Source organism: Phragmites australis, chromosome 4 (assembly GCF_958298935.1).
Source record: "Phragmites australis chromosome 4, lpPhrAust1.1, whole genome shotgun sequence".
Classification (NCBI taxonomy): Eukaryota; Viridiplantae; Streptophyta; class Magnoliopsida; order Poales; family Poaceae; genus Phragmites; species Phragmites australis.
This window is the reverse complement of record NC_084924.1, coordinates 9834879-9857849: the sequence shown is the minus strand read 5'-3', so window position 1 is coordinate 9857849 and position 22971 is coordinate 9834879. Positions and strand designations below refer to the sequence as shown.

The window sequence follows — 22971 nt, the reverse complement described above, 5'->3', positions numbered from 1 at the left end:
TAGTATTTATTCATATATAATGAGAACATACCGTCTCCAAACATAAACTTAAAATCTATTATATCTAACTTGTTTATATATACTAGGTTTCTAGTACATTCAGGAACATAAAGACACTCTTTCAAGTCTAAGTGCAAACCGGTCTCGAGGATTATTTTGTAAGTCCTGATCCCTTCAATACCTGTCTTCATGCTATTCCCCATGTATAAAAACTTTTCAGGTTTGTTTATGAGTTGGATTGAAAGGAATCCCTGCTTAACATGTTATACATGAGTAGTAGCACCAGAATCTAACCACCAGGTATCGTTAGGAACTTCAATGAGATTTGATTCAAAGCATACATAAACAAAATGTATACATTTCTTTTCAAACCATTTCTTCCTCTTCTCGCAATCCTTCTTGAAATGACTAGTTTTCTTGCAGAAATATCATCTCAATTTCTTAGGGATTTACCCCTCATTAACATGAAGTGAATCTTTCACCACCTTCTTTCCCTTCTTCCCTGGTTTTGCTTTGCTGCTGCTAGCACCGTTATACACCTTGAGATGGACAGACTGATCCCTATTTTTCTTTACCCTTCCTTCCTCCTGAATCAACATGGCCTTGATTTCTTGAATATTCCACTTTTCTTTAATAGTCTTGTAATTCACCTGGAACAGGCCAAACTCAGGAGGAAGTGAGTTCATAATAAATTAGACCAAAATAGATTCGTTCACGTCCATGCCCATGGAGTTCAATTTTGTAGCAATGTTCGCCATACTTGTCACATGATCATGAATGGGAAGTGACTAATGAAAATTCTTGGTCGTCAAACTCACTCATGCGACTCCCCACAACAGACTTGTCGGTGATGTCTGAGTGAGAGTATTCCTTCATCCTCTCCATAACTTCATTTGCACTCTCAGTCATAGGCATCGATGGCTTGACATTTTTAGCAATTGTCAGCCGCATCAAGTTCAAACATAGCTTGTTAGACCGTTTCAAGTTCCAAAAAAAGCGCAATCATCCTCACTACTTTCTTCAGTAATGGTTGCAGGCTTTTCAAGAACTAGTGCTACATCCAAATCCATAGAACCTAAATGAAATCGAATTTGTTCGGCCCAATCATTATAGTTTAGCCCATTGGATTTGACAAGCCCATAACTTTGACTCATCAAATTAGTTGATGCTACAAATATTTTAAAAGCACACATATTAATACTTTAAGTAAACAAAATGGATTCAAGAAAACCTTAAGTCAGTGTCTAAAAACATCTTTGGATGAAATTTAGATACATGTTGGAATAAAAATGGTACCAAAATAAATTCATTTATTGGATAATCAACCGCACTCAAATAATAAGAATGCTATCTTTGGATAGACTAACAAATATATCAAGCATATCGATGTATCCCTTTTATGTTACCAATTGTAAGCAATGGTGCATCTTTAGATGACCTCCTAGCATACAATTAGTGCACTCAATTTTTCATTATATTTTTCAATAATTAGCATAAATTTTATATGAACAATTGAAATGCACAACTAAAATATTTATGATTCCTCTTTTTTTATGTAAGGTCACTTTGATGACTAATATGCTTTAATAATAAATATTTAGTTGGCATGGTATTAATAGTTATGCTCATAAAAACAATTCATGAGCATTTTTCCATTAATTTCCATCCAATACCATGTGGATAGACATAATCCATTTGTTTACTAGTTGGTCTTATAAGCACACAACATTATACAATGGAATAACTTTCATGTTGCATGCATATTTTATTGGCATAAGAAAGCAGCGATCAGCATATTCAAGAATAATTATCATGGTAAATCAAATGTGCTAAAACCTGGCTCTGGTACCAAATGTAAGCAAAATTTTCACGGAAGCTATACAAGATCCTAATAGCACAAATTGATTCAACCGAATAAAATAAAACAGTCTTTATGTGTGCATCGCACAACTCAACCATTCATGTGCTATACCACATAAACTTAACCGCTTGCATATTAGCTCCTTGCATATTGAAGATATTTTTCTCTCCTCTCTTCCTTCTACTTTTCTTGTTCTCTTGATGATTAGAGAACTACTTTCATGTGTATGCTTTCTTTCCTGTCTATAGTGTTTCTTTCTTTTTCTATGATAACATGCAAAACAAATTTTTATTGGATTCACGTAATAGTACGAACAACAATATTCATATGTACACATTATACTAATAAGGTTTTATCTATAATGTCCATCCTTTCTACTTGGCCAATGAAAGTTTTGGGCGGCAATCCCTTTGTCAGTGAATCTGCAATCATCATATCTGTACCAATATGCTCAATTGATAGCTTTCTCTTATGTCCTTCTTCTTTGACTGACAAGTACTTCAAATCCATATGTTTTGCACCCTTCTAGTACTTGTCATTTTTAGAAAACAAGACCGCACTGGAATTATCACGATATATCTTTAATGGTCTCTCAATATTTTCAAGAATATGAATACCTGACATAAAATTCCGTAGTCACAGTGTTTGAATAGTGGCCTAAAAGCACGCCACAAAATTCTACCTCTATAGTGGAAGTAGCAATTACATATTGTTTTCCAGTCTTCCATGAAACTGCTCCTCCAGCCAATAGGAATACATAGTTGAATGTGGATTTTCTTGAGTCCACACATCCGACATAGTCTGAATACATATAGCCTAATACCTCCAAATGGCTTGGCTTATAATATGTGAGTATATGATCCTTGGTTCCTTATAAATACCAATGAGTCTTCTTTCCAGCTATCCAATGAACTTTTCCAGGATTACTTTGATAACGACCAAACATCCCAACAAAAAAGCTGATATCTGGTCGAGTACATGTTGAAGCATACATTAAGCTCCCAACAAGCGATGCATATGGAATCAATTCCACTTTTTTATGTTCCAAATCTTTTTTTGGACATTGCATTTGGCTAAATTTATTCCTTTTCTAAATTGGAACCAATCTTGCAGAGCAATATTCCATTCTGAACCTCTCCAATACTTTGTTAATGTAACCTTTCTGAGAGAATCCCAACAATCCATGTTTTCTATCACGAAATATTTCTATTCCAATAACATAGGATAACTCTCCCATATCTTTCATTTCAAAATTATTGGAGAGAAACTTCTTTACATCATGCAATAAAGACTTATCATTAATAGCAATAAGAATGTCATCAATATACAGGACTAAGATAATGAACTTGCTCCCACTGACCTTCATGTAGATACACCAATCAACGGTATTTTCTACGAAACTATAGGTCGTGATGGTATTGTTGAACTTAATATACCATTATCTGGATGCTTGTATTAGCCCATATATTGATTTCTTTAATTTACACACCAAATTTTCTTTTCTTGGAGTAGAAAATCCTTCCGTTTGGTTCATATAAACTTCATCCAAATCACCATTCAAAAAGGTGGCCTTTACATCCATCTGGTGGAACTCTAAGTCATAATGTGCCACCAAAGCCAAAATTATTCTCAATGAGTCCTTCTTCGAAACCGGTGCGAAGGTCTCTGTATAGTCAACACCTTCCTTTTGTGTAAAACCTTTGGCGACAAGTCTGGCTCTGTATTTTCAATATTGCCTTTTGAGTCACATTTGCTCTTAAAGACCCATTTACACCTGACTTGTTTTGAACCCTTAGACAATTCAACAAATTTCCAGACTTCATTGTCATCCATTGATTTCAATTGTTCTTTCATGGCATTGAACCACTTTTCAGAATTATCACATTCCATGGCTTGATTAAATGAGACTAGCTCATTTTCGATACTCAAGTTGCATTCTTGCTCAAGTGAATAAGCCACATAGTCATATGAAATTGCCGGCCTTTTCTATCTTATAGTCTGTCGCACTATGTTGTCCTAGGAGCCTCCGGTTGGCACGAACATGAGCAATGGGTCAATGCGTCCAAGAGGTGTTGCCGCACTGACGAGCAGGGGACCGATGCAACGACAAGTAGAGGGCTGCCATGACGATGAGCAGAGGCAACACATAGAGCTCAGTGAATCAGGCGACATCGCGACTAGCGGGCCATGGGAACGGGGTGAAATATCCGGCTAGCAGTATGCATTCGCGGTGAGCGCCTTGTCCGCGGCTGCCGTGTGGTGGGCGGAGAAGTCGAGAGGGCGGGAATGGGAGTGGTAGTGGGCAAATGGGGTCTTCTTCTTCAGGGGCAGTGGTTGTGCAAAAGACAGCGGTGACGATGGAGGCGGAAGGTGACTGGGAGGGGGGGGGGTGAAGCCATCGTGGTGCCAGACGTCGAGGAGGTAGCAAGCACAACAGAGGAGGGAGACGACGATGAATGGCAGGAAGGTGGAGCACTGGGCGGCAGAGGGGGGATGTGCAGCTTGGTGGCCACCATGCTGCAGATTGGGATATAGGGAACGAGTTTTAGAGGATCTACTAGAGAGTGAGGAGATATAGGGGAGGAATCTTTTAGGGAGAACCCTTATATGAGTTATATAGAGGATGAGTTTTAAGAAAGCTGCTGGAGATGCTCTTATCTCTTACCCACTGTGGACATAATCTCACAAATCCTCTAGCAACCTGGTCCTTGTGGTGGCTTTCTCCTCTATGCTCGAGTTTATGTTTAAAGATGGCTATGTTGATGCCGAAGAGTCCTGCTTTGAATCATGGACTTTTGATATTCTTTGGGATACAACAGATTCATTTCCATGGATTCCAGTATTGTACACTAGAGTTTTCTCTACAGTATTATGCATATGGACATAAGTTAGTCTACTTCTTTGAGAATTCTACTAGTTTTAGGGTTCTTCTTGTTTATGGCTTGCTTAGGAATATGGAGTATATCCATCTCTTTGTGCAGATGGTAGTGATTGGTGATGTTTTAGCAACTGGAATTGCTATTGTTTACAGGTTGAAACCAGCTTGAGGAGCTTCTTTTGCTTGGTTCCTCCTCGGTGAAAGATGGGACAATGCTGCATGGATTGAAGCTACTCTTGTACTAAGTTTGTGTTCCTTTGCTTAGTTCTTTGCCTTTTCACTTGCATTTCATTTTCAAATACGCAATATGATCAAGATGTTGGTATTCTACCTGTGCTTAAAAACTAATCATAGTGAACAAAGGACCAGAATTAAGTAGTTCTTCAAGGTAATTGAGTGTTGTCACATGCCCTATGCTAGAGGAGGTAACAGATCGCATGGAGTAGTCGTGGTGAATCGGAGGTCGTGGCCCTAGACCTCGACGGCGCGTCTTAGGAGCCGTGGTCAGCTACCGCGTTGGTGAGGCACGGAGATAAGGGGAAGGGAATTGGGGTAATTCTCTACTTGCTTTATTCATGGACTGCCTCTCCCTTTTATAGATTAAGGGTGGTTGCAATAAAACACTTAACAAACTGAATCTCTAAGCTAACAACTTGATAATGCCTAGCCTTATCCTTGAAATAACTTGAAACTAACTTTGCAAGTAGCAACAACCTTGGCTTGACGTGTGCTGGCTCCTCCTAGACATGTCGATGGTTGTATGTTTGGCCCACCATGACATCTCTCCCCTCATTTTGAGACAAATCGTCCTCAATTAGAACGTTAGATATTGCTCGTGGAACAGGTCCAATTGCTCCCATGACGCTTCTGTAGAAGCAAGTCCCTCCCAATGAACCTAGAGCTCTTTGTGTCCTCATGTTAGGTGCCCCTTGATGATCTTGGCTGGCTGAGGCATGACTCGATTGTGAAGCAAAGGATGAAGCATTCTCGGTGAAGCAGGAGGTGAGCCGTGAAAGGGCTTCAGGACGCCAACATGGGACACATCATGGATGCGAGCTTGTGCTGGCAGACGAAGCTTGTATGCCACCTTGTTGACACATTTGATCACTTGGAATGGGCCGAAGTAGTGGGGGCCGAGCTTGGAACACCCCTGGATAGCTAGAGATGACACATGATGGTGTAGTAGCCGAAGCTAGACCCACTGGCCGATTGTGTACTCCTTGTCACGGTGGTTTTCATCGTAGTATCGATTGTGATATTATTGAGCTTGCTCCATGAGGTCCTTTACTTCCACGATGAATTCATCATGGCTGGCTAGGAGGTTGTCCCCTGCTTGAAGATGACAAACACCCACGGTGTAGGTGCAGAGAGATGGTGGTGCCCGACTGTAGACCACCTCGAATGACGATGTCTTGATGGATGTTTAGTATGATGTGTTGTAGGCGAACTCGGCCCAAGGTAGCCAAAGAACCCATTCGTGTGGACAATCACCAGTGAGTCATCGTAGGTACATTCTAATGATCTTGTTCACCACTTTAGACTGACCATCCATTTATGGATGAAAAGAGGAGCTCAAGTTGAGCTTGATGCCGGCCAGTTGAAATAGCTCAGTCCATAACCCAATGGTCACAACAGGGTCTTAGTCACTGATGATAGAGATTAGCACACTGTGAAGGCACGAATTCATCGAAAAAGAGTCAAGCGACCAACTAAGCATTGTATGGATGGCCGAGTGGCAAGAAGTGAGCCATTTTGGAGAATCGATCGACCACCTTAAGGATCACTGACTTGCCATGGACGCGCAAAAGTCCCTCGATGAAGTCCATGGCGGCATCAAACCACACTACCATGGGAACCTCGAGCAGTTGCAGTAGCCCAGCGGGATGGAGCTTCTCCATTTTGTTCTTCTAGCAAGTGACGCAAGTGCACATGTATTCCTAGACCATGACCAATGCATTTGGCACATGGACGTCCGAGCGGAGTCGATGCAAAGTCTTTTGGGTGCCCTCATGCCCAACACCATGGACAATTGAGAGGATAGCCTATAGTGATGGTGACACTCCGAGAACATAGATACGACCCGTGAATGTGATTAGGCCATCACGCGTCACCCATGGGCTGCGTTGCTGTCCTGCTTTAATGGTCACCGTCAAGGATTGCAGGGACGCATTGGAGGCCAACTCATGATGTAACTCGTCGAAGATGGCAAAGTGGGTTGCCGACAACGCCATGACTACGACTATGCTCTCCGTGTCACGACATGATAGCACGTCGGCCACCACGTTGGAGCTATCGGGCTTATACTTGACATGGAAATCAAAGCCCAAGGGCTTGCTCACCCATTGATGTTGAGGCATTGTGGAGAGATGCTAGTCAAGCAAAAACTTCACATTCGTAGGCCGATAGTTTGGAGTGGTGCACGACGATCGATCGACTAAAGAAGGCGATGGCGCCGCTCCCTTGGTGTAGCATGTCCTCGAAACCATGTCCGATTGCGTCGCACTCCATCATGAACTCCAAACTGAAGTCTGGGAGTTGCAACATCAGGGCTGATGTGAGTGCCATCTTGAGGTCTTGGAACACACGTTCAGCGTACTCTAACCAGATGAAAGCCTCCTTCTTGAGGAGTTTGTTGTGTGGAGCTGCCAACATGTCGGATCCGTTGATGAAACAATGGTAGTATCCCACCAAGCCGAGGAACACATGCACAATGTGGAAGAGCACGGTGTTGGCCACTCCTGCATGACGTGTACCTTTTTTACATCCATTGAAATGCCTGTCAGGAAAATAATATGCCCCAAATAGGCCATTGAGTCTTTGCCGAAGGAGCACTTGCTTCATTTAAGAAAAATAGCAGTGCTGTCCTAGAGTCTGGAGCACAGTACACACATGCTGAAAGTGCTTCGCCCATGATGTGCTATACACGAGTACGTCATCAAAGAACACGAGGACAAACTAGCGCAAAATTGGCCCTAGGACGTTGTTCATAAGCGCTTGAAATGTTGTCGACGCATTCATGAGCCCGAACGACATCACAAGGAACTCGAAGAGCCCTTGATGCGTCTAGAATACAGTCTTCTTGATGTCATCTAGATGCATCAACACTTGGTGGTAACCCGAACGTAGGTCGAGTTTTGTGAAGAATTGGGTGCCGCACAATTTGTCGAGTAGCTTGTCAACGATTGGAATCGGGAATTTGTATTTGATGGTGTAGGCGTTAAGGGCGTCGTAGTCGATGCAAAAAACCATGTACCATCATGTTCTTGATGAGGATCACCAGCGACAAGAATGCGGATGAACTACGACGTATTGTACCCTTCCGAAGCATCTCGTTGCATTGCTTTTCCAATTCATCCTTTTGGAATTGCACATAGCGGTAGGGCAGACTGCAATGACGTTCGTGCCGGCCTTCAGGTGTATTTTGTGGTAGTGCTCACGAGCCAGAGGGAGGCCTTGTGGCTTGGTGAAAACGTCGTTGAAGTCGGCAAGCAGCTCCTCCATCCAGTCCCTGTCGGTGCATACAATAGCTTGCACTGCACAATGCTCACTCAGTATGACACATCATAAAATGTTACGACCTTCAAGGATGAAGGCCATTGTTTGCTCTACAAAGTCCCACGTGATGGGCCTAAGCTTGATGAGCCATTGTACACTGATGACGAGGTCAAAGCCGGCTAGAGGGATGGCGTAATAGTCCAGCTGGAAGGTGTCAGTGCCGATGGTGGTGAGGACATCACGACACACGCCCATGCCCTGCACGCGGTTGCCATTGGCCATGATGACCGAGATGCGGGAACGACCCAGAAGTATGATGCCGGCGACACTGGCCACTCGGTCCACGATGAAGTTGTGAGTGGACCCAGAGTCTTGCAAGGCGGAAAAGTTGACATCGTTGATGTGTGCAGTGTCACGGATGGTCTGTATTGCACGTGGCTCGATGCCCATGAGCACAGATAGACAAATGCTCAGGTCCTCCCCGTTGTCGCTGTCCACTAGTTCCTCTTCATCCACCATGAATGGGTTTACCTCCAGGACAAAGAGTTTTTCTTGCATTTGTGACCATGTTGAGACTTCTCTTCATAGTTAAAATAAAGGCCTTCAGCCCTCTGTGTCGCCATTTTCGCCAGAGACAGTACTCGGCATCGGAGCTCTGGGTGCTTGGCGTAGCAAGAGTTATCGCGTAGCGGCCAAGTGACCCAGAATTTGGAAGCACGCACACCGACCTTGCTCTAGCTGTGCAAGCTGCATGTGGGATGGTGCAGTTTGCCCTGCGTTCGTAAGACCGAACCAAGGTCATGGCCTGTTCCAGGGTGGATGGTGCCAGGAGCTCCATGTCGATCTGCAGTAGTTCCACTAGCCCAACGGTGAAAGTGTTCACCTATTGTGCCTTGGTCAATGGTCATGTGTGCAGTAGTCGAGGCAAGAACTGCTCGCAGAACTCCGTTACAGTCCTGGTGCACTTGAGCGACGTCAATTCCTCAAAGGGGTTGCTGCACACCAATGGCCCAAAGCGCGTGTGGACGAGGTCGATGAAGTCCGACCAAGTCGTTATTCTGCACTCCCGCTTAAGCCTGTAATAGCACAAGATTTCCGAACCATCTATGTTGAAGGATGTGAGCCATACCTTCTCATACTCTGGTGTGCATTGGTTGTGAAAGTATTGCTCACAGCGGTGCAGCCATGGAAGTGGATCATCATTCCTGTCAAAAACTAGGAAGTTGAGTTTGTGAAAGCATGGGACGCCGCCATGGCTAGAGGGTGTCGCGTTGCTACCCAATGCACTGGAGTCATTGGAGATGGTTTTTGGCGGTGGCTTTTATCTGTTGTCTATTAGTTACTTCTCGATTGAATGGGTGCGTCCTTTGTGATGGCGTTTGCAGCTGTGTCCAACATGTCTTGCAGCCATTGCCAGTTTCTAGCGACCGATTTTGATGTGGTGAGAGTTCTGTTGTTGTTGCACCTCTTTTGGTGTGTACTACACAAAGTTGAGCTTGTCGAACTGCATTTTGATCGTGTGCATGAGATTGGAGATCTCTTCCCAGAGTAGCTGTAGCTCGTCGCTCATCTTGGTCGACATGGGTGTGGTTGGTGGGTGTTGAGCGCTGATCTCTGATATCAAAGGTGTCACATATCCTATGCCAGAGGAGGTAACAGATCACAAGGAGTAATTGTGGTGAATTGGAGGCCGTGGCCTTGGACCTTGACAGCGTAGCTTAGGACCCATGGTCAGCTACCACGCTGGCGAGGCAGGGAGAAGAGGTGAAGGGAATTGAGGTAATTCTCCACTTGATTTATGCATGGACTGCCTCTCCCATTATAGATTAAGGGCGGCTTCAACAAAACACTTAGCAAACTGAATCTCTAAGCTAACAATTTGATAATGCTTAGTCTTATCCTTGAAATAACTTGAAACTAACTTTGCAAGCAACAACAACCTTGGCTAGACGTGTGCTAGCTCCTAGCCACGTCGATGGCTTTATGTTTGGCTCACCATGACAAGTGCATTCTTATTGTCCTTCTCATCAGGTGGCAGTTTAACTATTCAGGTATTTGGGTTAGCTCTTGAAAGGTCCAGGAAAGTCGAACAGCGCAGCAACAATGCTTTGAAAACCCCAGTGAAATGACAAGACTACTTATCGGTATCTGCTATCCCATTCGATTCCCGGAAGATCATAGGAAGCCAATTACAAAGGTACTCCCTCCGTTTACAAATACTTGACAACTTTAAATTTTACTATTCATACTTTGATTAATTCTAGTTTTTCAAATATTTAGCTGATTGATATAACATAAGTATCACTTGATATGCTATCAAAAGTACTTTCATAACATCATACACTTATAAATGTTTTCTCATGTATTTGTGAAAAAAAAATCAATGGTCAAACTTTAAATAGTGAAGTCAAAGTTGTCAATTTTTTGTAAATGGAGGGAGTAACTTCTATTTGTTGACTGCCAATTACTTCTCGATTTGTCTGTCCCCAATATTCCTGTCATCTCCATTTTTATAGTTATAGTCTTTGCATTTACGTAGGACAAAACATTGTAGCCCAATATCAAGGTAAACAAGGCTCAGGACAACAAATCTACCTTCTTTGGTCATGTATGGCACAACTTATTGTTGGCTTTTGAAAAACTGAAAAACTGGCTTATGATGAAATGAACTAAAAGCAGATAAGCTGGTTGATAGTGATTTTTCTGAAAAGCTGGTGTGCTGAGAACTTAAAAATTTCTCGTAAAAGCTAACAACTTTTTGCATAAGCCATAAGCAGTTTTCAGCAAAGCCGCTTTTTAGCAAAAGCTCATAAGTTTCAGTTATACCAAAAAGGGCCTTTGTTCGGAGCATCATTTCTCGGCTCATCAATATGGGGATGCTGCACTATCAATAATCTGTATAGAGAAATAAGAATGCTTGATGTTCCCGTTATCTCATAGCTTACTTGTGGCTGGATTTCTATTTTGCCTCTGATGACTGTTCAAGCTATGTGCTAGAATGTCTCATGCATATTAGAAAGGAAAAACTATTTTAGTCCCTCAACTATCGAGTTGTTTTAAAAATCATCCCTCATCTCAGACACCAGAAATCTTAAGTCCTCCAAGTCATGAACCTATTTCGAGCTCATCCCTCGCACCATTTTGAGTGGTTTTCACCACTGACTAGAAATTGATGTGGCATTGGAGTACTGAGTCAGGCATTAGCCCTTTTTTAATTCGCTCTCGAGCTTGTATTGTCGCCCTCTGCTCCCAAATGCCTAGCTCCCATTCCCCTTTCCTCCCACAGTCATCTTTACAATCTCGCCACCGCACACCATTGTCACCGGTGAGCCTCCCAAATCCGACCGCCGCATTACATTGCCTGACCTAGAGCACTCGGAGCTCCTTAATGTCACTTCCCAAATCTCGTAGACATGCCATTAAGCATAATCATGCATCATGAGCATCATAAGCATTATGTTTAATTGTTGAACATTGTTGAGTGCTTGTTATTTCCAATGGTGGCTTAACATTTTCTAAGAGTTATGAAATATACCCGACCTTGGAGTTTTCATTTCGTTTAAGTTCCGCATAGACGTTGTGGGTGAATCCATTTAAAATGGGTTCATCTCGTATTAAATTGCTGCACCATAATTGCTAGAATTTTTGGAGCACTAGAGCACCTCAGGTTGGACATGAGAAACTAGGGAGAGAAAGAAAAGGAAATAGCAGCAGTAATGGACATGAGACACTAACAAGTGGGGCCCACTTGAGCTGGCCCACTTCCCTCCCTCTTTTTGGCTGTCCTAGTAGCAACAACTCCTTCCCCTTCCCCCACTGTGCCCCCTCACTCTCCCTCACTCCTAACCGAACCAGCCAAAGGGCAGCAGCTCCCCCTCTCAAACTCTCCTCCCTTTCTCCCTCAAATCATCCCTCAAGAAGCAAAAATCAAGATATGCATGTGTTACCATTGCGTCCCCTAGCTTCAAAGCTTCCCATTCATCCAATCTTTTTGTGCATGCACGAAGGATTCGAGTTGTTCTTCATCTCCCCCAAATTCTTTTGGTTGAAGCTTGTGGTGCAGCAGCTTGGGCCTCTCTTCTCTAAGCTTTTTCCTCCATTTTTCTTCCTCAACCAACGGTCAACAGCCTCTACAAGGACCTTGGGTAAGTATCCTAGGATCCCCAAAGTGAGAATGAACGAATTGGTTTGGTTAAGTTCGAGTTTTTGGGCTGCGATTGAGTAGTTGCGAAGCACCACTTTGTTCTTGTTCCTTTGAAGCTCATAGGGGAATGTTTGGATGAGAAAAAGCTAGTGAATCATACTTGTGGAGTGGGTAATTTAAGTGCCAACACATGCTCATGTGGTATAGGTTTTAACATGCAAGTTGAATTAACCGACAAATCATCGGGAAGTTCTAGATTCTAGACTAGATATTCCAGATAACTTGAGTTAAAACTACCTCAGAAACCCTGTCTGGAAGTTCCAGCCTTCAATCGTAAGTTACAGATTAATCCGAGTTGAACTAATCAAGAACCCCTGTCCGAAAGTTTCGGCCTTTGACCGGAAGTTCCGAATTAATCCAAGTTGAACCACCCGAGAGCCCCTGTTTGGAAGTTCTGACCTTCAACCAAAAATTTCATATTAGTCCGAATTGAATCACTCGAGAGCCCCTGTCCGAAAGTTCTAACCTTCAACCTGGAAGTTCCGGATAATTCGAGTTAAGCCAACCCAAGAACCCCTGTTCGGAAAAACAATTGGATGTTTTGACCACCTGAAAGTTTCAACCTTAATTCGAAACTTTCGGTTAAATAAAATTTGCCAACCCAAGGATCCTTGTTCAGAATAATACTGGAAGTTTTGACCACCCAAAAGTTCCGATCTTAATCTGGAACTTCCGGTATTCAATTATAATTTCATATGTTGTTTGGATCAGAGACTTCTTTGTTCTTTCGCGTGTCATTGTACTCTTAGCTTGTTATATTGCATCCTCACTCTTTATGCATCTTGTAGCATACTTCATTGCACCTCATTCTTGCTCATCGCATTGCATGCACTCTTCTTTAGAGAATGAATGACCAGAGCGTGACGCGAGCGTGATTAGGGGCGATTCGAAGTTTGTTGATATTGATTGTGAAGCTAAGCACCAAGGCAAGCATCTAGGCATACTTCACCTTATAATTTGGATCATGTGGAGTCTAAATTGATAAGTTATCGCTCTATGTAAATTATTCATGTTTAGCAAATCTGTGTCGGGTTTTATGTGTAGAACCTATGTTGATGCATTACTTCTAACTTATTTTGCTGATGATCCCTATCCTTATAACCCGGGTATAACATGCCGTTGATTCACATTTACTGAATTTGGCATACAACTTATGGTCTCAGAGCTTTTCCAAAAATACTCTCAGATGTTGTTTATGCCCTTTGGCACTTTTAGAATAGATCAGTATGTCGTCAATAAAGACAACAACAAACCGATCCAACTCTTCTATGAACACCTTATTCAAGAGGTTCATGAAGTACGTTGGTGCATTAGTTAAACCAAAAAACATCACTGTGAGCTCATATTGCCCATAACAAGTCACAAAAGTTGTTTTTGGGACATCTGATTCCTTTATCTTCAGCTGGTAGTAACCTGATCTCAAGTCTATGTTGGAGAAAAACTTGGCTCCTTTCAGTTGATCAAAGAGATCATCTATTCTTGATAGAGGGTACTTGTTCTTAATGGTCACTTCATTCAAGGATCTTCAGTCCACACACATCCTCATACTTCTATCTTTCTTCTTGACAAAAAGAACTGGTGATCCCTAGGGTGATGAACTGGGTCTGATGTATCCCTTCTGTTGAAGTTTCCTCAACTATTCTTTCAGCTCGGCTAGTTCTTTGACTGCCATACGATAGGACGTCTTGGCTATGGGGGATGTTCCAGGGATGAGATCAATGATGAACTCAATATCCTGGTCTGGTGGCATACCAGGTAATTCCTGTAGAAAGACATCCGGATACTCATTTACCACTGGTACATCTTCTAGGGTATTAGCCTCCAGGTTATATGCTATGGGATTTGGTTTACACCCAAGTGTATAACAGGTTACTCGTGTCCCTTCATGATTGGGGTCACTGTCCTAGCTGCACAAGCTATTGTGCCATCATGCTAGGTCAACCAGTCCATTCCAAGGATTACATCTATCCCTTTGGACGTAAGCACCACTAGGTCTGCTAGGAATACTACCTCACTTAGAGTGATCCTTACCCGAGAGTTAATGTCTGCTCCGAGCGATCCAGTTACTAGGGTTTTTAAGTAGCACTATAGGTATATTATACTTTGCTAAAACTGGATGATATGAAAGAGTGTGATGCTCCATAATCAAATAGTACTTTTGCAAGTACAAATTCAACTAAAAACTCACCAAGCACAACTCCAGGTGCATCCTGATCTTCCTACGTGTGGATGTGGTTGACACGCGCTCTTCCGAAGGACTGCTGCTACCTTGCTGGTTGGTTGGGGGCGTGAGAGGCTCCATGGTTGGCCCCAGACATTGTTGATCGAGGTCCATTCACAGTGTTGAACTGAACAAATGCTGTTTGCTTGCCCTTGCGGAGGCAGTTGGTGATGAAGTGTCCGGTCTCGCCACCATTGAAACATGCCTTGCATATGTTGGCCACTTGGCCATTATTGTTCTGCTGAGATCTGACATTGCTTTGACTACGATAGGAAGGGTTGGGTTGATGTGAAATAGAGGCTAGAGTCCTGTACCGCATGGTGGACTGAACCTTCTGGCTAGATTAATTAGGATGCTTGAACCTCTGGAACTTTACCTATTGCTGAGCCCTGTGAGCGAAGAACTTGTGTTTCCTGTCTTTGTATAGTTCCGATCTAGCTTCTTCTAGCAGAATGGTCATGTTCATTAGGGTGTTGGAAGTCTGGATAGATATGGGGAGTTAGTTGTGCCTTTAGTTTGTTTTCCAGCCCTTTCTTGAATCTATTTTGATTCTTCTTATCGGTGGAGACATCTTCTGGTGCACAACGAGATAGCTCAACAAACTTGCGGATGTACTCATTAACACTCATGTTGTCTTGCCTCAGCCTATTGAACTCATCTTCCTTGAGTTCCATAGTCCCTTCCGGAATATGGTACCAGTAGAACTCTTCAACAAACTCCTCCTAGGTGATAGCTACGGCGTTGTCTGCGCCTTCACAGTAGTTCTCCCACCATGCCAAGACTGTACCAGCTAGCTGATGGGATGCCAATAGAACTTTGTCTCCTCCTACACAATTGATAGCATCTAGCTTCCTTTGTATGTTCCTCAACCAGTCATCTGCATCCATGGGGTTACCAGATCCTTCAGAGGTGAGTGGTTTGATCTAAACAAACTCATCCATCTTGTTGGGAAGTCCTTATGCTTGCTGTCAGGGTTCATTGATTCCTTCAGCTAGAGTAGCTAACAGGAAGGTCTGTTGTGACATAACTACCACCAAGTTATTGACAGGACGATCTGGAAGTCTTTGACCATTCATATTTCCTTCTTGGTTCTCTGCTTCGCTTTCAACATGATTTTCCTCTTCTGCCCTACGATTCTCTTGACGCTGTTGGATTTTGGCGGACTTCTTGCTCAAGAGGGGGGAGGGGAAGCATATAAGCTAAGGGCAGAGAGACTAGGGTTGTTCTATTTAAAACTCTTTTTAAAGAAAGTTTACAAGGCCTCAGGCCTTGCTAGGACATAAGGGAAAACACACTCAAGGGCAAATAAGCACGCCACATGCTCGATTACTTAAGGGAAAAGAAAGGGGTAAAACACTGGCGGGTACCATGCACGACTATAATACATAGGGGGGGTACATATGTGTACTTGTCCTAGATTGGATCAGGGTGCTTCATCCCACTTCTCTTGGAGCTCTAGGCTTCTGGGGGACTGGCGAGATCTTTGCTCTCCTTGGGGCAAGGGTTCTCCAACGGGGGTGAGGGGAGTGTACTCCTTGTCTTCTTCCATGCCGGAAGACTTTTGGGTTAGGGGAGGAGCTCTTCTTCGTTGGCGGCTTCACGAGGGGTGGGTGGTGGTGGAGTAGGAACAGGATCCAAGAACTTCCTCTTGATGCTCCCCATGGGATAGAGGAGGACTCCTTCAAGCATTGGGTGTCCTTCCATGCAAAGGAGGTGAAGGATTCTCCCGCTAGCATGACTAGTGAGGTAGGCCTCACTGATCAGCTTGGTGTGATGCTCTTCTACTACCTTCGCTGCTTCTTCAGCTGCTACGATGCAGTTTTCAGCTTCTACAGCTTGGGCTAGGGCTTCGGTGAGTTGGACACGTAGGGACCTCCCACGTGTTTCTACTTCTTCGGCTCAGCGGATGCATCCTCTTAATTGCGCCGCCTACTGGTCATACAACTCATTTAGTGCTAGCAGGTAGCATGTCATGTCCACTACAGTAGGGTCGCTTTCTCGCATCCCTAGGCCTTCCAAAGTCTTCATCCGTGCCATCCAAGTATGGCGATTTCTCTCCACTGGGGGAAAGATCCTTATGGACATACGACCGATGGGCTTCTCATAGATTTGGTAGAGGTGACACAGGGCTTTGCGAGCCACAGCTTGGTAGGTGTCAACAAATCTAAACCCTGTGGTGGTCACACTCCATGGCTTCTTGTCGGGGTGGTCTTCACTGGCTCCAACATGGATGGTGACCTCACATCGCTCGGTGCCGTATTCTTCAAGCTCCCTGCCCACGTACTCTGGATGTTCCATAATACCCAGCCTAGTCATGGCAGCGTACAACATCTTTGGGAAACAGGAGAATGGCAGCCTAGTCAAGGGTGTCTAGACAGTACTCGGTTACCCATCCTTGTTCCTCCATCTGTGGAAATAGGAGAATGATACTTATAAAAAAGGCTTTTCCAAAAGAAATAAGGAGACTAAAAAGTTTTGTAACATAGTTTTTAAGGAAAATATCACGTCCAGGTCCATGGTCTCGTCCTACAGCCAAGTATAACTCTGATACAACATGAAGTGCCCCGGTTTCCCCCGGTGCTTAAAACCATTATTATACCAGTCCCTGGATTAATCGCTGGTAAATAAGAGTCTTACAATAGATGATACCACAGTCATACAACACATGAAGTGATGAGAAGGATCCACCATCCTAAGAATACATAAAGGATTCTTGCGAATAACAGAATCCATGCTATCAGAGAGCATAGTAGGAACAACATGAATACACACCACTCCATAGGCAACTCGGGTGCGAACATGACCAAGACCTACTTGTCAGCCTCACCGTCTGCTTCGGTGAAGTCTGGATCGTCCTCTAAAAGCACAAGAAAGAGTAAGTACAAACGTACTCAACAAGTCCCAATCCATGCTCTACGGTAGGGGTATAAATAAATGCATATGATATCAGCAAGGAATAAGTTGTAAGGTTAATCTTTGCGGAAATGCCAAGTTTACATATGCAATGGTGTATTTTTCATAAAGCGGTTTTGTGAAAGCGTTATATCAATATTCTTAAATGAAGGGGGTTCGACCGTAGTGGAAACTCACCAGGGCCTAAGTTTTAATGTTTTCGAACACTCCATCCATTGCAACCCATGGCGCACAACTGGACCTATTCTCCAAAAACGGGCCCACCTTGCCCACACACTCACCAAGGAAATACACACAACCCAAGCTAGTTGTTATGATCGAACCATAGCTCGTCCATGACCATAGACACGGCTATTCGAATAGTTTTACCTTTGCAGAGCGGTACACTTTACCCACAAGCTGAGTTTGGCAACATACCACTGTCGTAGTAGTGCGACATAACAAACGCATTACCCACCAACAACATCATCTCACTAGTCACCTACGGAAGCTAACCAAGGGTTCTTGACCTTTAACTAGGCCTCTAACCAGGTCACTAAGTTTGCACCTGGTTGCACCTGCTCCATAGTTTCCCATTGCACACCTGCCTCTGAGCGATCAGTAGACTAGCTGACGGGGTTTAGATCAAGCCCTGCCATATACAGGGTCGAGTGGATGTACTGTGAAAATTAGGTAGGATGTCACATCAACTTGGCCCTTAAATGAGCCAAGGCAAACATCTTCACATGGAGCCTGCCACACACGCAACACTCCTCATGAAGCCTGCTACACAGGTAGCGCTTCAAATCCCAAGGTGTTTCCAGCGAAGCTCTGATTTTCCCTAGCTCTATCCAGTTCTCGGTTATTATCAATATCCAACAAGTTTTCTCATCCCATAATTCACGCAACACTAAGTACCAAGTTTTACACAGTTCACAAAGCTATATTTGGTTAAGTATGAAATAACAGTAGAGATTACCTTCCTAAGCATCCTATTATCAAGGTAATCATCTTAGAGTAAATAAAGTAGCTGAGACGATTGTCTTAGGGTTACCAAGATTATATTCAGGATGATCACAAATAGGCTGGCTAATCTATAATAGGACATAACTATCTCAACAGTTTAAATTATGCTAGCACGTAGTATTTCATACAATTAATCTATGGAAAATGGCCGCTACGGATTGTGGTAACAAAACTGGAATCAATATGATTAAAGGAAAATAGATTGCGACTTGCCCTCACTGAAGTCATCGAGAGGGTTTTGCTCGAAATCTTGCGTTCCTGGCTCCTCCTCCTCCTCCTCGAAATCTCCAATTTCTAAAACGTGGCATACACAACAACAACATAACACACAAATAAATACTATTAAAATTTAAATAAATAAAAAAAACTAGTATGAATAGATAGGATTTGAATTTAGATGAATATTGGTGGAAGAATCATTGAAATCGGAGTTGAAACAGAGGAGAAACGGGCCTCAGAAGTTGGTCGGGAGTTTAATTCGAGAAAAGAAAAAAAAGGATATTCTAGAGAATATTCCTCAGAAATTGGATTTTCGGAAAAAGTGAAGGACTAATGTGCTAGGTTATTGTGCATATGGGCTGCACCGTAGGTGGGCTTGGGCTTTATGGCTACTGGGCCGACCTATGGGCCGAGGTGGCCCATTCCAGCCCAGGCGGGGGAGATAACGGTGGGCAACGCCGTTAGCGGCCGGGCTCGCAAATCGGGGTTATGTGTGCACGAGCGCACGAGCGCGCGTGCGCGTGCACACACACACACAGAGAGAGAGAGAGAGAGAGGGGACGATAGTGGATGGCGCCATGGATCGAAACGACATCAGGCGGCACGAGGACAGCGGAGCGGGCTGCCTGTGGTGGGAGCTCTCGGTCTTGCATTGAGCTGAGAAATGGCCTATTGTGATCCTTACGACATGACGGAGGTGGAGGTGGGTGTGTTGTAGATTGTGATGGCCGGAACAGAGGCGATTTCTCGCTGGAGATAGGTAAGGTGGCGGTCGATGAGGCAAAACTCATGGAGAGTGATTCGGAGTCAGGTTTTTGGATACTGGGAGCACGTATGGGGTGTGGGGAAGGTGTTTCTGGGCTCGGTTTGGCTGGAGGGGCATTCACAGCGGCCAACGATAATGATGGATACGAGCGGCCATGGTGGTATGGTGGTAGCTCAGGGAAGAGGGGGTAAGGCCAGGGAGAAGGGCAGGGAAGGTAGAGTGTGATGCAGTGCGATGGATCTTGTCGTGGTGTCAATTTGGCTGGTGGTAGCTCCTAGGGGTGGATCAACGGCGGCACCATGACGGAGGGGAAAAGCTCAGTGGGGGGGGGGGGGAGATGGAGTGAAGTGGTGCTTGCCTTGGTTGGCGCTGTGAGCGGCGGTGAGGAGCAGAGGAGCGGTCTGCAGGGCTTTTATAGGCAAGCGGAGCAGCCACAGCGGCCGGCAGTGGGGGTCCACGTCGGAGCTCGTGTGGTACGGCGTGCATGATTGTCAACGTTGACTCAGGGTCGGAGGTGTATAGGTTTGGACTTCGCGCGGCGCGGGAAGGTTGGGCTCGGCAGTTGAGGCCATGGCATCTTAAATTCGTACGTGCTCGGTCGACGGTGTGCTTCGGTCATGGTCGCCTTGCGCAGATAGACGAGCTGCAAGGAAAGAATCATTTTTCTCCTTAAAAAAGAATCATTTTTTCCTTGCAAAAAAAGAGAGAAAGGAAAACATAATTTGACTTGAGAAATTGCTGGTAGAGATCTAAATTTCGGTAGTCAACGAAAGCTTCGTGCTACGTCATGCGTGATGTATGTCAACTGAACCAAGAATATTCAGTGTCTAATGACATTACAAATAAGGAAGTACATGCCCACCAAATGGTTGAAAATTGGCATTAAAATCTCTTCTGAAGTTCGCAACTGTCGACGCTCAGTAAAGTTGGTATGTAAATACTTATATAAAGTAGAGATATCTGCTGGTCTTAACATATTTATTGGAGATGTAAACATGAGTTTTTATATAAGTTCATGTTTTTTTAGATAATAGCACTATATTATGTCTTGGCTTAATTAATATCAAGAAAAATTACAACTAGGGTTTATCTAGACCTAATTCTAAGGCTCTCGATGAATTCTCTTGTGTTCTAGTTACTGAAGCTATAGTAGGATGAATCCGTCGTAATATGACGCTGTTAGGGATCTCAATGAGTGTTTCTGCTCCTGTCGGACTAGGCTTAATCTAACTCGATATCTCAGGCACAGAATCAGATAGCCTTGACGTACTCGCTCCCCTTCTTATATAGTCAAGAAGAGGTTGTTGTATCCTACTCGGATATCCTGAGTGTAATATTCTTGGATTATATCTCTTCTGGATGGTTGGAAGATTCTTTCTAAATTCGAGGTTGATTTTTTATTAAACATTATAAACTGTTTGAATCGACACATATCTTTTTTACACCATGACAATTGTAAAACCTATCGTATCGGATTAAATATACATGTATAATGGATATATCGTATTTACAATAAATATATAATTATTAATTGCACATTTTTTTCTCATCAGCCACGTTAAACGTATCGACGGTTTACTGTTTTCCCTTCTATTCGGAGAGACCATGGGCTTGTACCGAAGTTTTTCTTTATTTAGTCCTCAAAATTGACCAGGAGGATAAGCATTCACTAAAGAAAGAGAGAAACAACGGAGCTGATCCCAGGACTCTGAATTCAAGTGGCAATGCGGTTGGACAATGGACAGCCTCCCTATCACCAGGCCATCGGTTGGCTGCTCCTCCTCAGACCAAAATCTTACCTTCTAGTCTAACAAAAATTGCAGAGTGGTTCTCCAGAACGTCAAAGGAAGAAATTAGGAGATCATAATGGAAGAAATATGACTAACAACTCGGTGCTTATTTCCGTGTTCAGACTTCAGACCTTGAACAAATGCATCGCGCATAGAGAGGAGCTAACAGCATGCTGAACCAGCTCGGCAACTCGTACGTCTTGTGGCCAGTTCAGCGTTTACATCGTCAAATCCATCAGACAATGCAGAACTGTTACCGGCCGCATGAAATGGTTTTCCATGGAAAGCAAATATTCAGACACAATATATATGTCATCAACAATGGTTACATGAATAATCAAAGCATGACACGATTCACTCCGGGACCAACACATCCGGTTGCATTCACACTCACACTGAGAGCTATCTCCTAGCCTAGAACCGAGAAACCAACTGCCACACGGCCCACACCGAAGTGCTTAATCATGGCTACACTCACGCGGCATAAACCACGAGCTTCATGACGAGGTTGCAGTGGCCGAATCGTGTGCAGATGAAGAAGTTATCCCCCTTGGCGAGCCTGATGCGGTCGCCGCCGGACGTGTAGGTCCGCGACCCCGGCGGCGTGGTGCAGCCGTTGTACCCGTCCTCATCGACGGCCACCACGTTGTGCACCCAGGGAATGTATCTGAACACTGCAGCAAAATACTCAAAAAAAGTACGCCACCTCAGTGCCCACTGCCCAACCTGCTGACTAGTAGCACACAAGAATGCTAACGTTAGATTTACCAAGGGTGTCTCCAGCGTGGAAATGCTTGCCGTTGGGCCAGCTAGGGCTGCTGAAGGACCAGCCGTTGCCGTCCCCGACGTAGTAGGTGGCTGCTGCATCGGCGACGCCGCAGCCGGCAAGAATGCAGCAGCAGGCAACGGCGAAGGCCATGGCAATGGCTCGCCCTGCACCCGCTGCACTGCCTCTTCCCCGAGCCATCTCACTTGTCGAATTCGATGTGCCGCTGGCTGATGGCCGGGGAGCACGAAGTCCGATGTAATCAATACTGTGCAGAGGGCACGAGCAGAGGCGCAGCAGGAGACTGTAGAGCTTCAATGCAGCATAGTGCAAGGACACGAGTCCGTGATCACATGACGGTCCAGACGGACGAGAGTTTCCCGGGAAAATATTAGGTGAAAACCACCTACGTTGAATCGTAAAAATCCCTTAAAAACATATATAGAAGTTTTAAAAAATTCCTAAAAAATCATACATGTAGTCATGTAGACATGATGTTCACGTACAAGCATACAAAATTTTAAGGCTAAACTTTTGTATGTTGAACATGGCCACCCCCTCTGTATGTATGCATTTTTGGATAATTTTTCAAACTTCTATATATGTTTCTTAGAGTGTTTTCACGATTCCACCAAATATTTTTCCAAGTTTCCCTTTGAAGAAGAGAATGACATGCTTACATCACCCTTTGATGAACAAGAGGTGAAGTATGCAATATTTCAGATGGAGCATAATAAAGCACCGGGCCCTGATGGCTTTCCTGCTGAATTTTATCAGGTTTTTTGGGAAGTCATCAAAAGTGACCTTATGGCTTTGTTCTCTGATTTCCACCATGGAAATTTGGCCATCTATA

General features: G+C 44.0%; 1 protein-coding gene and 1 pseudogene across 1 annotated transcript; one reads left to right on the top strand and one right to left on the bottom strand.

Moving 5' to 3' along the window:
- Positions 1–4048: 4048 nt before the first annotated feature.
- On the top strand, positions 4049–10492 carry LOC133914581 (uncharacterized; annotated as a pseudogene).
- An 11151-nt stretch (positions 10493–21643) lies between these two features.
- LOC133914170 (basic blue protein-like) lies at positions 21644–22351 on the bottom strand. Its single transcript, XM_062357309.1, has 2 exons — positions 22121–22351; positions 21644–22026 (listed from the first exon to the last, which is right to left on the bottom strand). The coding sequence occupies exons 1-2, from the start codon at positions 22317–22319 to the stop codon at positions 21827–21829; spliced, it is 399 nt and encodes a 132-aa protein (XP_062213293.1). The 5' UTR covers positions 22320–22351; the 3' UTR covers positions 21644–21826.
- Positions 22352–22971: the final 620 nt, after the last annotated feature.

Coding starts and splice junctions, on each gene's coding strand:
- LOC133914170 (XM_062357309.1), bottom strand. CDS start 22,319: ATGGCTCGGGGAAGAGGCAGTGCAGCGGGTGCAGGGCGAGCCATTGCC. Junction 22,027..22,120: donor CCACGCTGGAGACACCCTTG/GTAAATCTAACG, acceptor ATTTTGCTGCAG/TGTTCAGATACATTCCCTGG.